The sequence below is a fragment of the Elgaria multicarinata genome, chromosome 1 (genome assembly GCF_023053635.1).
Source record: "Elgaria multicarinata webbii isolate HBS135686 ecotype San Diego chromosome 1, rElgMul1.1.pri, whole genome shotgun sequence".
NCBI classification, from domain to species: Eukaryota; Metazoa; Chordata; class Lepidosauria; order Squamata; family Anguidae; genus Elgaria; species Elgaria multicarinata.
The window spans coordinates 107311320-107326067 of record NC_086171.1 but is presented as its reverse complement, the minus strand read 5'-3'; the positions used below and the strand labels follow the sequence as shown (position 1 = coordinate 107326067).

At 44.1% G+C, this 14748-nt stretch overlaps 1 protein-coding gene across 1 annotated transcript in view; it reads right to left on the bottom strand.

The window, feature by feature from the left end:
• The window catches only part of RGL1 (ral guanine nucleotide dissociation stimulator like 1), a 106055-nt gene that overhangs the window by 12200 nt on the left and 79107 nt on the right, over window positions 1-14748 (bottom strand). The window contains exons 6-13 of the mRNA XM_063134652.1: window positions 11955-12067; window positions 7993-8208; window positions 7033-7136; window positions 5558-5642; window positions 3074-3163; window positions 2149-2235; window positions 1615-1647; window positions 176-297 (exon numbers count right to left, since the gene is read on the bottom strand). Of these exons, the coding sequence (XP_062990722.1) occupies window positions 176-297; window positions 1615-1647; window positions 2149-2235; window positions 3074-3163; window positions 5558-5642; window positions 7033-7136; window positions 7993-8208; window positions 11955-12067 (850 nt within the window). The remainder of the gene's footprint in view (window positions 1-175; window positions 298-1614; window positions 1648-2148; window positions 2236-3073; window positions 3164-5557; window positions 5643-7032; window positions 7137-7992; window positions 8209-11954; window positions 12068-14748) is intronic.

Here is a 14748-nt window from a genome sequence, read left to right as displayed (position 1 = left end):
TCCTTTCTCTCACAGAATGCAGATCCTTGATCCAACCCTATATCCACACATTTCAAAAAATGATCTATTGCCATATACTTTCAAGATACTTCTGTTCCATTATGTCAGATGGAGGGAGAGAGAGATTCTGAAAAAAACATCTTCCGTTAATTGTATAGAAAAAGCTTCATCTCACCTCTCCTCCTCCGTTAAATGCCGCTGCTTCCTGAACCACTGGATAAATTTTCTTTCTGAAGTCATGCAATAGCTATTACAGGAAGATTGCAAGAGCTTAATCTGAGCGATTACTTCAAACTCCTGAGAAAGTAAATAACAGAATGGTAATCCTAATGAGGAAACGAAGCCAAATACAGACTTGTTCACAGAGCAGAGCGGCAGAAAGATGCAGGACAATTAGAGGTGCTGAAGGCTGTGTGGCAGCTTCACCTGCAGTAGTCTACAACCCAGTTTGGAAAGGCACCAAAAACCTATCGTTTCAACTGAACTAATGGACCCGAGGGGCACTCCTGGCTCTGGAAGCTCTTCCGAAAGGTGGTATATACAGGGTTCATGAATCTCACTCGCCCTCCTTGCCATGGCAAGATGATAGCCAGGCTCTAGAGAGTAATATGAGCCTAAGGCTTCCCCCCAATACCGCAGCTACAGGGGGGTGATCCCTGCTCCCTCCAAACATGGGCAGAAGAGGCCTATGGGTTGCTTTAGTTCTGTGTCTGCTGTATGCAAGTCAGAGAGCTGAAACAAACTTCTGCTTTCCCGCTCTGGTTCCAAGCTGGAGAGGGATGGCAGAGGCATGGAAGCTTGTCTCTGATTTGTGGGGTGGTTGGAACTCCACCCGCCCAGTGGAGGCAGACAATGCAGGGGATGCCTTTGCTGCCCCTTGCTGGTGGAGGTGCCAAGGTTCGTCTCAGTGCCTGCTGGGCCGATGGAGCTCCAGTCACCCAAGCAGGCACAGAAAAGCCACATGCTCACCGGATCCGAGCTGGTGCCTCTGCTTGCGCTCAGCCTCCTGTTGCATTTCAAAGCTACTGCATGAGGACAGGAGCAAGACATTGTGGAGATGACTAATTTTGGGATGGCCACCCAGACCACCCCAAATGTGTTGAGTTAAAAGACATGCCTCTTTTAAATAAACAACAACAACAATAATGTAGGATCTGCAATCCAGCACATCTGGAGGGCACCAGACAGGGGAAGGCTGATGTAAAGTCCATGTTTAGTATTGGAACTCCCTCCTCCCAACCCTAAACTGCTATGTGTAAGGCATGTCCCAAATAACTTCACCGAAAGCTTCCTTACATTGCACTAGCCTTGATATCAACCACCCACAGATGGAGACATTTCTTTGCATGGCGCATCAAAGCACATGGGGCCAGGGGAGAAGCACACAATTGCCCACAACGAGTTTGAGTTAGGAGAGGCCGTGTGCTTTCCCCAGCTGCAGCTTATGCCCCCGGAGGCCCTGCTGCCTCACAATTCCAGGAGGAAGGCAGATTTAGAATACAGCCAGTTGCGTCATCTCCTGCCTCCCTCTGAAGCCAAGAAATTAAATCCCCAGATTAGAAGTTGTGGATCATTAAAATGCCAGTGAACGGTGGAAAGCAAAAGCAAGCTTACCCGCCTTCTCTTCTCAAAGTTTATTAGCCCTCCCTGGAAGACACAAAGAATATAAGGCCAATTTTCAAAATCCATGCGTCTATAGAACTGCAATTTAACAATTATACCATTTTAACCGAGACAGCAAAATGCCAAATCTTTCAAAACTGGATTTCTAGGAGTATGCTTCTAAACCTTACATCTGGAGGGCACTTGCACGCCCCAAGACCTTAACTGCAGCCTCTAAGGGAGCTTTGCCCCCACCCCCCAACCAGCACCAAATCCCCCTCCCCCAGTAATCTTATAATAGATTGCTCTTTCCTTGCTGCTGCTAGGATCTCAGGTCGCTGAGGAGTGTGTGTGTGTGTGTGTGTGTGTGATATACTATTCACATGTGTGTATGTTAGGCCCCTGACCCAGCATCACATGCAGCCCTGGCGGCCCAAAAGGTCAAGGAGATGCAAAAGAAAAATATAACGGAAAGCTGAATAGCCATTAGGAATGTCATTGTTCGCAGCCAGTAGCCAAATTCCTGGGTTTGTTGCCCAAACCTACCTCCACATAGTCCTGAAGAGCCGTGTCGAGCATTGTCAAGTCAGTCAGAAAAGTACCAAGGTAAGGAACAGTGCCCTGCATTACGCCCTGCACAGGATAGGAGTGCAAACAGGTCCATCAGATTAGCCCAGTTTCAATGGCTGCCTATTATCTCCAGGGCCAGAGTCAAAGCCCTCCTTGGCTCAGCCTGCTTTCTCCCAATGAAACTTGCGGAGGCAGGGGTGTCGAACTTTTCTCGGCCCATGGGCCAAATTCCAATTTCAGAAGGGTCTTGGGAGTTGCCTTCCAGCACTGGGTGGGGCTAAGGTCATGGGGCAGGACCAAGGACAAAGGAAAGCAAAAGGGGCAGGACCAGATGTAATGCTTACTCCTTGGGACATTTTCCCACCAAGTATACAAAACACAGTTCAATTCTAAGCAATTCTGCTCAGATTGAAGCCCCAGTGCAATAACGCCCATGCCTGTAAAAACAACAGTGCAATGCTAAGCAGGGTATTTAAAGTGTAATTTCCTTTGAATACCCTCTTATCTCCAATTGGAGATAACTGCAAAAGAAGCCTTTAAATATCCTCTTATCTCCAATTGGACCGGAGTTTCCCCAACCCTGCTATAAGAGATAGACCCACGGCAGTTTCAGCTTGTGGGAATTTGGCCTCTGACTTCCACAGAGGAAGAAAGAAAGAAAGTGATTATTAAATTAGTTCAAGATCATTACAATCATGAGTCTCCTCCCACATTGTATTTAGGATGCTTTACATAAAACTAATGCAAGAAACCCCACCCTTCTTTAGAAGGGGAAAAGTAATGCATGAAGGGGAAACCATCAAAGAATCATCTAAAAGCACCTGGAGAACTGGAAAAATAAATCTTCATGCTTTCGTTTCTTTCTTTTTTTACATGAAAGGAGCGGAACCGGAATACTGACCATGTCTTTCTGCAGTTGAAGCCGCCTCTGAGTTCTCTTTTGGTTCTCTTTCACACTGCTGTCCAAATTTGCAAATTTAGATGTTCCTTCCTGTGGTGTGAATAAAAGGGCAAGAAATGGAAAAGGCTACTTGAACAGGGTTGCAAACATGTCCCGTACCAAGTGCAAACCGTACACCCTCCTCTCAAGTCCAGAAAACATTTGGTTCATTTTAATACTAAAAGAAAATAGAAAGAAAAGGTTCAAGCTTCTGTGTTTCCTGGCATAGTGAAGAACAGCTGTTCCAAAATGCCACAACCAAAGTTTGCTTGCAAAAACTTTCTGGTCCATTTCAAGGGTGCAGCCAATCTCCAGTCTTCTCCAAATCAAACACATCTGGACCACAACCTTCTCACTTCCTGATAATTAATGAGCTTTCTCCCCTCATAAACATCTTGTCCCTAAAATATGTGTTATTAATGAACATTTCCCCCTCTGTTATGTAACACTCGGGGTTTTTTCCTTATATACTTGCATTGGGATACGATGACTAATAGCTTTGGTTTGCTGACTAACAAAGAGACAGTCAGGAAATGAAAAGGGTTGTTTTTACATTCCTGCAGCTCAGGCCTTAGAGACCACTTTCCCAATAACTTTATGAATGGGAGCCATATTTCACAACACTTTTTGATCCTCTAGCACAGGCTGATTAACCTACTGCCATTGTTCCCTAGGCTGCTTTTATCTGCAATTGCAGGGGGTCAGCAATTTGACAAAGCTTCTCAGATGCTCTCATTGAAAACAATGGTTCAGATGTGGGTCTTTCCCAACATCCTCCACAATGAAGACTGATACAAAGAATTCATTTATCTTCCCTGCAGTCTCCCTGGTCTCCTTCCACACCTTTTTCATCTTAAATTCCCACTGCCTCCGTGGCTCGTTTGCAGCTCTTAAAGCACAATCATTTACCCTATCTAGAAATGTGGTGCCTTTGTCATGAACTGTACATTGACAATGTGAGCATAATTAATGTAACTGAAGGCATCCATTTTTACAACATTTTCTCTTTGGGCTGTCTTCCTGATTTTTCTAAATAGCTTCAAAATCATGATCAGAGCTTTGGTCAGGGCGGGGGGCAACAGTAGGTTCCAAGTATGTATTACTTTTTTGGACCTGGTATTTCTATACACAGTGACCTGGTTCACATGTTAGCAATAAACCAGAATATGCATTGAGTATGGGTTGTTGAATCATGGGTTGTTGTTACATGTGAACCTTGCATTATGGCTTAACTATGGGTTGTTAACCACAAACAACCCAGAGTTCACAACCCAACTACAAACCATGGGTTCTCTTCCCAAGGCAGGAAAGTCACCATGTGGTCAACATACCTATAACAAACTTCTCTCTCTCCTATGAAGACTCCAACACCTCTCACCCCCAGTGGTATATCTTCAGCATGAGAGAATATACGTAAATGCATCAGCTGAGAGAGTGGTCTCTTCTACGGAATCGTTTCCCCTTTCCCTAATATGATGCTCTCCTGCCCCAAGACCCTTGCCTTTCGCAGCAGCTGAGGGTTTGCCCTGAAGGTATTATCTATGTATCTTGTTCCCCTAGAATGAGGAGCTAATTTAACCAAGTGTAATCTATGACTTCTACCAGCAGGGAAGAAGTCCCTGCTGTCTAGGTATATGACATACATATGACACTCTGTGTAAAACACCAGATTCACACACACCCATATATATCCCTGTTGACTTTCTTTTAATTGTTGGTATATCTTTTCATGGTTGATCCCTAGGCCAAATTTGGTCCCTTAGAAGTGCCCCAGTTTCTAAGTCAGAAGTGAAGAGGGTGGCAAAAGGAATTACCGGGTCACATTGGGCTGAATATCATGGCCCACTAAACCCCATCCCAATTTCTCAGGATGGCTATCTGGCAAAGCAAGCTGCTGACCAGGGGCCCAGTTCCTTCCCAAGTATGCCACTAAATTATTTTAACTAGGCAGTTGCTAGTTTTGGTGCTGCTACTAACATATGCAACTTTGATATATTTTGAATTTGTGGTTGTTGTTTTAGTTGAGTGCCAAAACGACAGCTGTCCGTATTTCACCTTTCCACCTATGAATTGCTAGCATTTGTCTGATCTAATAACAGAAATGTTCAAACAGAAGAAAAGGTCCTGGTGGATTAGATAGATAGATAGATAGATAGATAGATAGATAGATAGATAGACAGACAGACAGACAGACAGACAGATAGGATCACATACAGATATTCGGGCACCCAATATGTAGATATTCGGGCACCCAATATCACATGCAGATATTCGGGCATCACTGTGTAGTTCTATAACGAGTTTCATAGTCCTCATCAGTTGACACCAGTATGCCAAAGGCCATTTTGAGAAAAAGCTGAGCGCAGTCTTCGCAGACTTTAAAAACTACCGTATTGGTTCTCCATTTGTCCATTCCGCAGTTGTTGACCCAGAAGTGAAGTTTACCTTCATGAGCAGCTCCCGGCTTGTCAAATAGTTATCGTGATCTGAGAAAATTTCTGACAGTTCTTCAAACATCAACATTTTATCCCTGCACAGAGGAAAAATGGAATGAATTTGAGATTCTCGGACATATTAAAACAAACCAAAAACTAATTTACTTGGCTGTTTGTGATTAGATTGTGCTGTTACTGTTTTCCTGTCAGGACACGAGCCCTGAAAATACTATCTTGGACATCTTGGACTTCAGTTCCTTCCATAGCCATCTAAATTTGGCTTCCAGGACCTCACGATGACTACCTTTCTCAATAATGTCCACGCCAGTGTGTCGCATGACTCCTGCCTCCTGCCTCACACATACCTAGACAGCATGCAATAGCCACAATTTCTGCACTAATTTGTTTGACTGGTTGTGATTAGATTGAGGTGTTGCTATCTTTTTGTCAGAACATGAGCCCAAGGCATTTATTTCTCCGCTCGCGGTTCTTTACAGAACGATGCAACCCTCCACTTTCACTTCTGTTTGTAGACAGACTTTTGGTGAGTTTTTTTTAGAGCAGGGAAAGTGGAGTATTATTTCTGAAGATAAAAAACTACACTTTCTCATTGTGTATTTGTGCTATCCACTGTACGACACTGCCACCTAGAGTTATAAAGAGGAAAAGCAGGAAAGGAAATGCTCCTCATGTAGTGCTCGAATCTCAATTCTGTGATGAAACTGAAAGTAGATGCAACGGGCTAATAGCTTCATGTAGAAAAGCCCCACTCAGCAGGATGTGACATGGGAGATCCCTAATCAAGTCTCCTATTTTAAGCACTCACTAGGGCTGGGGGAGGAATCTGATTTTGACACTGCCATTGGATGAGAGTGTGAGTTAATCTTATTCTCTGTGAACTTTTCCTGATGCAAATACTCTACCCTACTCACAAAGCTGCTATTTGCCCTGCAGGGGGAAACATGCAGGTTTTATGCCATGTCTATTTGCTTCCTCAGTCTCTGGTGGAGCTGCAGTGTGTATGACCCCATTCCAAACTCTGGCCAAATGAGGGAACTTGCAGGGGGGATAATCACACTTATTGAGAAAGAGTCATTGTCCTAATAGGCCAGACTAGATCCAGTAACATTGATGTTTCTTATTCACGGATTTCCATGATCCCAGACCCAGAATAACACAGGGCCCAAACAGACGTTGCTTTAAATCCATATTTAGCAGCTCCATCTTTTTTCCATGTTTAGTTTAGAGAAGGCACAGGGGGCGTAATCCAGCTCAGGGCACTACAGTGTGGGTAGAGAGGCTTTTAAGATCCAGATTGGAGGTCCTGCACCTAGTCTACAGTAAAAATGGGGGGAGATGCAGCTGATAGGAAAGGATTTAGAATAATGTCTGTTTTGGCTCAAAGGCACTCACTGGATCAGCAAGACCAGCAACTGTGAAGGGGCTTATTATTTCCATTTAAAGGAATGTGGGAGAAAGTCTTACTTTGCGACGGATGTCCAAGTCTTCTTTAACCGATAGATGGAGTTCGACTGTAGTGCTGAAACAATGGCCCTCAAAGAAGAAAAATTCTTTAGGATCCTACATTCCTGCAAAGGGAGTGATTAAGAAACAGAAGAGGGTTAAATATCACTGTTACAAACCGATGGGTGATTTCCTGTTTGAGAGGTACTGCAGCTGCTATAAATTCTTACTCCTAGAAAAACACCTGAACAAATATTGAGCACTTAAACAAAAAATAAAACAAAAAAACTGTTCCCAGTCTCTGAAAATACGTTATATAGGTTTTGGCACATTATTCTTGTTTTCTTCACTTTTAACTTTCTTTTAATTTTTATTTTCGTAGCGATGCTGTTGACTCAGTTTTACAGTTTTCAGTTTTCCTAGTTAAAATGCTAGTGATGGTGGGCCTCTCTAGCCAAGCTAAAGAGAACGAAGTATTATCTCCTCAAAAATATATTGACATTGGTGACTCCCCTGGAAGCTTTCAGGTCATACAGCACTCTTCACACAGAAGCTCCTGGGCATGGAAAGGAAAGGAATCGCCCCCAAAGCAAAATTGGTTGACGAGTGCAAATGCAGTGTATTTCCAACACTCAAAGAATTAGGTTAAAAGAATTATGGCTCCTGAGAAACAAAAAATTAAAAATGCCCCAACCATACCAACTGTTGCCTGACAAAATACATGTGTATTTTAGTCATTTTTCAGAATTTTTAAAATTATTATATTGTACTTTTGGGCATGCTGGAAGTTGTAGAAGTTTTTTTTCTGCCTAAACATGCATAGTACAGCACCATATATTACTTAACATATCTCCATTTTTGTCAGGCAACTTATGCACCCTATACTGAACACACACACACACACACACACACACACACACACACTCTATTTCCTCCCCTTGGAAAGACCAGGGAGACGTACAGAACAAAATGGGTATTTACATGTGCAATATTGATCCACTTCTCTATGATCTTGGCTCGCTGCTGTGTTTTCAGCTCTTTGCCGTTCAAGATCGTTCTGATGACACATTTGGTCACTGCGTTGAACTGTGCAATGGTGGCTCTGATCGTGGGTGCCAAGTGTTTGTTTTCTTTCTTATCCCTCCGGGACCAGATGCAGCCCAAACAGTGATGGGGCACCACCCTTTTAAAGAGTTTCTAGAACACATAAGACATCAATGCAGGATGAGTCTTCTTAACTCCTTTTAGGACTACAGTCTTGAAATGTGCAACTGTGCAGCAGGCTTTCCAAAAACTGACAACTGAAGCTCACTTTCCCTCCAACATCCAAAAACGTTTACTTTTGGAAGGAAGGAAACGAAAGGAACCTCTCGTGCAAGCACTGAGTCATTACTGACTCTTGGAGGGACGCCAGCTTTCGCTGACGTTTTCTTGGCAGGCCTTATAGCAGGGTGGTTTGCCGTTGCCTTCCCCGGCCGTTATTACCTTTCCTCCAGCTCACTGGGTACTCATTTTACCGACCTCGGGAGGATGGAAGGCTGAGTCGACCCGAGCCGGCTGCCTGAAACCAGCTTCTGCTGGGATCGAACTCAGGCCGTGGGGAGAGTTTCAGCTGCAGATACTGCTGCTTTACCTCTCCGCGCCACACGAGGCTCGTTTTCTACCTTCGGAACTTTTGGAACGGTCAAGATAAAAAGAAAATTGCCCACACTTCACATTTCAGCATAAGCCACTAAATCTGGGTGCATCTCCTAATTGTAAGGAGGTGAGCCCACAAGAATGACTCAGGTAGAGATGCAACAGGCAGCCTCCCCTGAAACCTGCCATGCCTCTTCTTAGGGAGTGATTGCAGCAGAGTTACCCACCCCTAGCAGAGTCTGTTTGGAAGGGAATAAGGCCAGCCCAATTAATCATGTGAAGAGACAGCAGGCAGTCTCTTTGGCTGGTCAGTAACTGGGCTCATCAGAGTCTTTACTCCTCATGGCACACTATCTGCAGCTCTCTCACAGCACTCTCCTTGGGAATTACTGCTGTAGAGTGACATTTGAGGAAAAACAGGACCTGGGGAGCACAAACAGTACTTACGACATGCCTGTGTCCAGAAACAAATCTGTGCTTCATTTATTTACTATCCATTTTTACGATTATGGTGTAGCTCTTCCCTCAGAATGTTGACAGTCCTTTCGTTGCAGTGGGAACTGGTATGCCAAACACAAGTTTGGTCTACTACCATTGGTGTTTTTTGGGGGGTGGGGTGGGTGGGTTTCTGAGTTATTTTACTCCGTGGCTGGGAAATAGATATTTTTTACAACACTCTACAAAGCCAACCTGGAATCTAATAACCAAGCTGGGACCTTTCTGATATTTCATATCATCAATTAAATAGCAATTCAACAGCTGGAATCCCATTTATCATTTTAATTCCATTCATCAGTGCTGAGAGAAGGATGACCGAATTGTTTTTATATGGAATCAGCTAAATATTTAGAACCTGTATTAGCAGACCAGACTTCTTGCAGTCTGCTTTCATAAATATCCAGTCTGATTTCATAAATGTTTTAATGGTTTCAGCTGGCCACGCATGACTGAAGTTTGATCATCTACTGAGAACTCAGACATTACCTAAAACAGTACACAAGAACAAAAGGAAGCAACATAACATCTCTTTCCTGTTCAAGACCAAGACACAAAAAAGAGCTATAAATTCTACCCATAGCAGCACTGACAATATCCGATTCCCAGGGGGTTTTTTTGCCCAGCTGCCCATTTTGGCAATACAATGGACAGGATATTTTGATTCTTCAATCCAAATCCAATTTGTATGTCACAGTTGTTACGGTACCTCTAAAATGTGACCATTGCAATCATCATAATCGACATGGCTTTGAGCAGGTGTACTGCCTTATCTTCAGAGACACAAAGAGGTTTTATCCATGAATAATGAATGAATGAGTTCTGCCTGCTCTGTACTAATTGTAAAGACAATTACTCTTGGGAAAAGTTTAACTTGAAGCTGTTTGGGGATAAAAGGTTATTGGCCCAATTTGGGCATCGTGCCAAACCATGACTAAGTAAGCTTAATTATGGTTTACGCAATGTATGAATCGACAGGCCAGAGTTTACAATTAGTTGCAAAACCGAAATCAGAAACTCATTGTTTGAACTGGGTTTGCCACACGTGGTTTGTGATCCCTGTGGTTTGGCATGATGTCTGAACTGATAAACCATTGTTATGCCTGTTGCTTTAGCTCCAAAGGCAGAGGCATCATAGAAACTGGACTGCTGAACAGATGGAAACAAAAGTAGACAACAACCTCTATAGCTTGGTTTGCCTATATGTTTGCTTCCAATGTGTAGAAAGGCACCTAGTAACAAGTTATGTCTGTTAATACCATGCAAGATGCACATAATGGATGCCTCGACGTGGCACTGATGGACATTCAACGATTAATTACAGACAAATCAAAAGGCCAGTACACACAAATCCTGTTACAAAGGTGTCTAAGAACCCACTGAATTACTTCACCATTCAAATGAAATGATTTTTTTGTGTGCAAAATTCTGCAGTTAAACACATTTACAATCACAGAAAGTTGGATTTTGATGTTAAAATTCTACAGGTAGAAATTTGACATCTGAATGCCGAAAATAAAAATTGACACTGAAATTCACCTATATTTTGTCAAGTCTTGCTACATTCCAGATGCATTCCCACTGACAGATACAGTCAAATATTGACCTGCTACTGCAAAATCATTGGATGTCAAAAGCGGATATTGAGTATAAATCTAGCCACCACCAAATAATAGCTGGATGTTCAGAGAATATTCACCAACAAAAGGCATACAGAGTTCTGAAGAGAATTTGGGGGCAAATTTATTTCAGCTCTGTCAACTGGGAAAAATATGTCATCGCCTTATCACTCACTGAGCAACATACCAGGCAAGTGGTGAGGTACTTAAACAACCCACTTCATCATCCTGTCAGCTTCAGTAAGGGAGAATTCTACCTGTACCTTAGTAAGCCAGAGGAACACTCGGTCTTGTCTAGGGATGTGCTCCGCTTCTTCTCAAACCGGAGAAGCAGGAGCGGAGCGGGGGGCTTCGCCTACCCTTAAGGCGGAGGCGAAGAGGATTGGGGGGCCGGCGGAGCATTGCAAAGAGGATCGAGGTGAAGGCGGATCCTTCGCCTCCATCTGGAACTCCGCAAGAAAGGTAAGTGGGGTTTGCCGGGCCCTGCCACTGTCGCTGTCGCCCATGCAGCGACAGCGGCAGGGCCCGGTAAACCCCCCTCCCTCCTCTCCCTTACCTGCGTCCGTCCGCGGTCCCTCGGTTTCTTCAGCCGTGGGCTCAATTGAAGAAGCCGAGGGACCGCGGACGGACACAGGTAAGGAAGAGGAGGGAGGGGGGCCTTACCTGGCGCCACTCCCCTCCACTGCGGAGCTCTGATTCGGAGCCGGAGCTCCGTGGCGAAGAGGAGCGGACTATGGGCAGAGTGGCGCGGTGCGGAGCGGGCCGATCCGAAATTTTCGGATCGGCCCACGGGGCGGAGCGGGGGGTCCGTGCACACCCCTAGTCTTGTCCTCATTACCAAGAGGTAAGCAAAACAAAGCAAATGACAGCAGTGTTTGAAGTTAAGTTGATGAACCAAAGGACTCAACAGAAGGGACTACCAGATGGGAAAGACAGGCCTTTGGCCTTGAAAGAGGACTGCTATGGCCACTATAAATCTTGCAACTGGCCACTATAAACCTTGCAATTGGCTGTGTTTTAATTGGTTCTACTTTTATTGAAAGATTTTATTGAAGTTTTAGCTGTTTTTAGATTTAGATCGTTATTTTATATTTTGCTGTTAGCCACCTTGAGCACAATTTGGTAGAAAGGCAGAATATAAATTTAACAAACAAGCAAAACAAACATTTCAGAATCATAGTCTATACTTACAGCATCCATGTACGTTAGCTGTTCTGCCACAAGATCTTCTGGGAAAGAAGAGAACTCTTCTGATCCACTGATCTCCATTTTTTCCTCAACAGCAAAGATGTCATGAATCCCACCTGTGCAGGATATAATAACATTGTGAGAACTGACACAATACACCTACTGATCCTATTTCAGGGAGGCCCGATTGAAGCAGGGGCCCTGCTGTGCAGAAAACTAGACTGGAACAAAATGTAAGCTTATGGTTTAAGTCACTGAAAGGTGAAAAGAGAAAGAGAAAGGCAGGGGCAAGCTGAGTGACTAATTGAAGGTAGACTGAAGGCTCTACTCTTATTAATGTCCTGTAAAATGTCTATTTTGCTAGACAAAGCTTTTCTAAAAGTGATAGGACAGAATCCTGAAACCACAAGAAAGAAACATACAACAAATGGGACTTCTATCTTTCATCCTGTAATGAACATAAGAAGAGCCATGCTGCATCAGGCCAAGGGTCCATCTAGTCCAGCATTCTGTTCACACAGCGGCCAACCAGCTGTCAACCAGGAACCCACAAGCAGGAGACAAGTGCAACAGCACCCTCCTGCCCAGTTTCCCCAGCAACTAGTGCATATAGGCTTACTGCCTCTGGTAGTGGAGCTAGCACATAGTCATCAGACCAGTAGACGTGGATGGCCTTCTGCTCCAGGAATTTGTCCAACCCCTTTTCAAAGCCATCCAAATTGGTGGCCATTACTACATCTTGTGGCAATATATTCTATATGCGCTGTGTGAAGAAGTGACCCGCTCAAGCACTAAGAAATAGACAAACAGCTCTGCTTTTTCAGGCATGCAAAAACTCAGGCCCAGGGGCCAATTATGCCCCCCTGGGACTCCCCATAAGGCCACACCCCTTTCTCTGGCTCCTCCCTTTCTCCAACCACTGATAGTTTGGTGGTTTCTTATTTCTTGTGCAACTTTTCCCCATTCTAAAAGGCTGAGATGCTTCTCCTCAGGCTTAGTGACTGGAAGTAAGTGCAGTCAGTTAAAATATGCCAGTATTTTTGGCCCCACTCCTTTGACTTTTTGCCCCACCCACCACTGGAATGCAGACTCCCAAGAGTTTCTTTAAAATGGAATTGGGCTCCATTTCCGGCTGAAAGAGGTTCAGCGTCCCCAGCCTATGTGGAACAAGCAAGCTAAAGAATTAAGCACACCATCCATCAAGAGCATCTCCTGCACATGCTTTCTGAAATGCACAGAATCTGTGTTCTTGCACTGTTTGTATCTATTTATATGGGGCATGCTCAGGAGAACTTCCCAGTGGATTATGCCTAGAAACAGCCGTGAAAATGACCGTTCCAGAAATAAGATGTGTTCAGAAAGAGGTACAGCCAAGTAAAAGAATCGCAAGAGGCTGTGGATTACATGTGCAATGGAGAAACCAATGGAACATTACATGATAAAGAAGACTCTGTGTGTGCATGTGTGACTGGGAGACCAGACAAGCAGGTGGCTTGGAATCTGGGCTGCCGCCACAGCAGGACTTCCTGAACACATCCTTAAGAGAGTCAAAGTGTTACTGCTCCCTGGCAAGCCCAGACACATGCAGAGGAAGTCGCTAGAACCCTCCAGCTTATGAGGCAAGTATTCCTACCAGAGTTTAAAAGAAAGGATCTTCAGTTCACAGTGTTTACTTGGTTTTGTAATACTGGGAGCCTGGATATCTACCAGACAAAGCTGATGTGAAGCAGCTAGACCTACAACCTAGAGGAAAGGGTCTTCAGGGTGAAGATCAGCAAATTTGTTTTCGTACGCCCTCATAAGGACAACAGCAATCATTTCCAAACCACGCCACCCTGGCTAGTTCTATAGTAACATATCCAGAAAAACTGGCAGGTACATCTGGCCATAGACAAGTTGCAACTTTCTGACCTTTTTGCTGCACCATGCACCTGGCTGAAAATGCATGAGTGGGGTAGGACATGGCAGCTGAGTGAGGCAATGTGCCTATGTAGAGATGGTGGGCAGAGTGTACTACAAAATGCTTGGTGAGGGCCATCTCATGTAGGAGGTGGAGGAGCTCTTAAGGAGCCTGAACCTCTGGAGGGGAAATAGTGGGTGTAGGCAGAAGGCATAGTAATCCCTGCACAAGAACATGTTGCCTCACTAAAATTGGTTTGTGAGTCAGAAGAAAACCTACTTTCTTTCGATAAGCTGAAAAACCCTCTCAACGACAGAAGAGCTTTAGTAAACCTTTGCTTCTTAAGCCATATGTTTTATATTCCAGAGGAATTTGACTATAAAAGAATCAAGCACATTATTTATTCATCACATTGGAATCCCACCCTTCCTCCAGGGAACTCAGTGCAACATACATAAGGGTTATTCTGTTTTATCCTTGCAACAATCCTGTGAGGTAATAGGTTCGGCTGAGAGACAATGGCTTGCTCAGGGCCACCCACTGATTTTCACGGCTGAGCAGAGATTTGAACCTCTCTTAGCCTAATCTACTTCATAGGGGTACCACTCTTGCTCCTTGGGGGGGGGGGGAAGAGGCATGATATAAAACTAATAGACAAAACCAAAATAAGTACTCCCAGTCAGATTCTAACACACTAACCACTACACCAAATTCTCACTGGCTTCCTTTTTGCTATTTCTATTTTCTCACTTCCTCTTCATTTATAGTACATAGAGGAGAACTGCTATAGACCCTCTAATGTTGCCAAGAATAAGACAAATTAAAGGGCAAAAAAAGCCTTTTAGTCTAATCCTCTACTGTGGGCTAGGAACATGTATCCCTCCCCCCTTCCAGTCC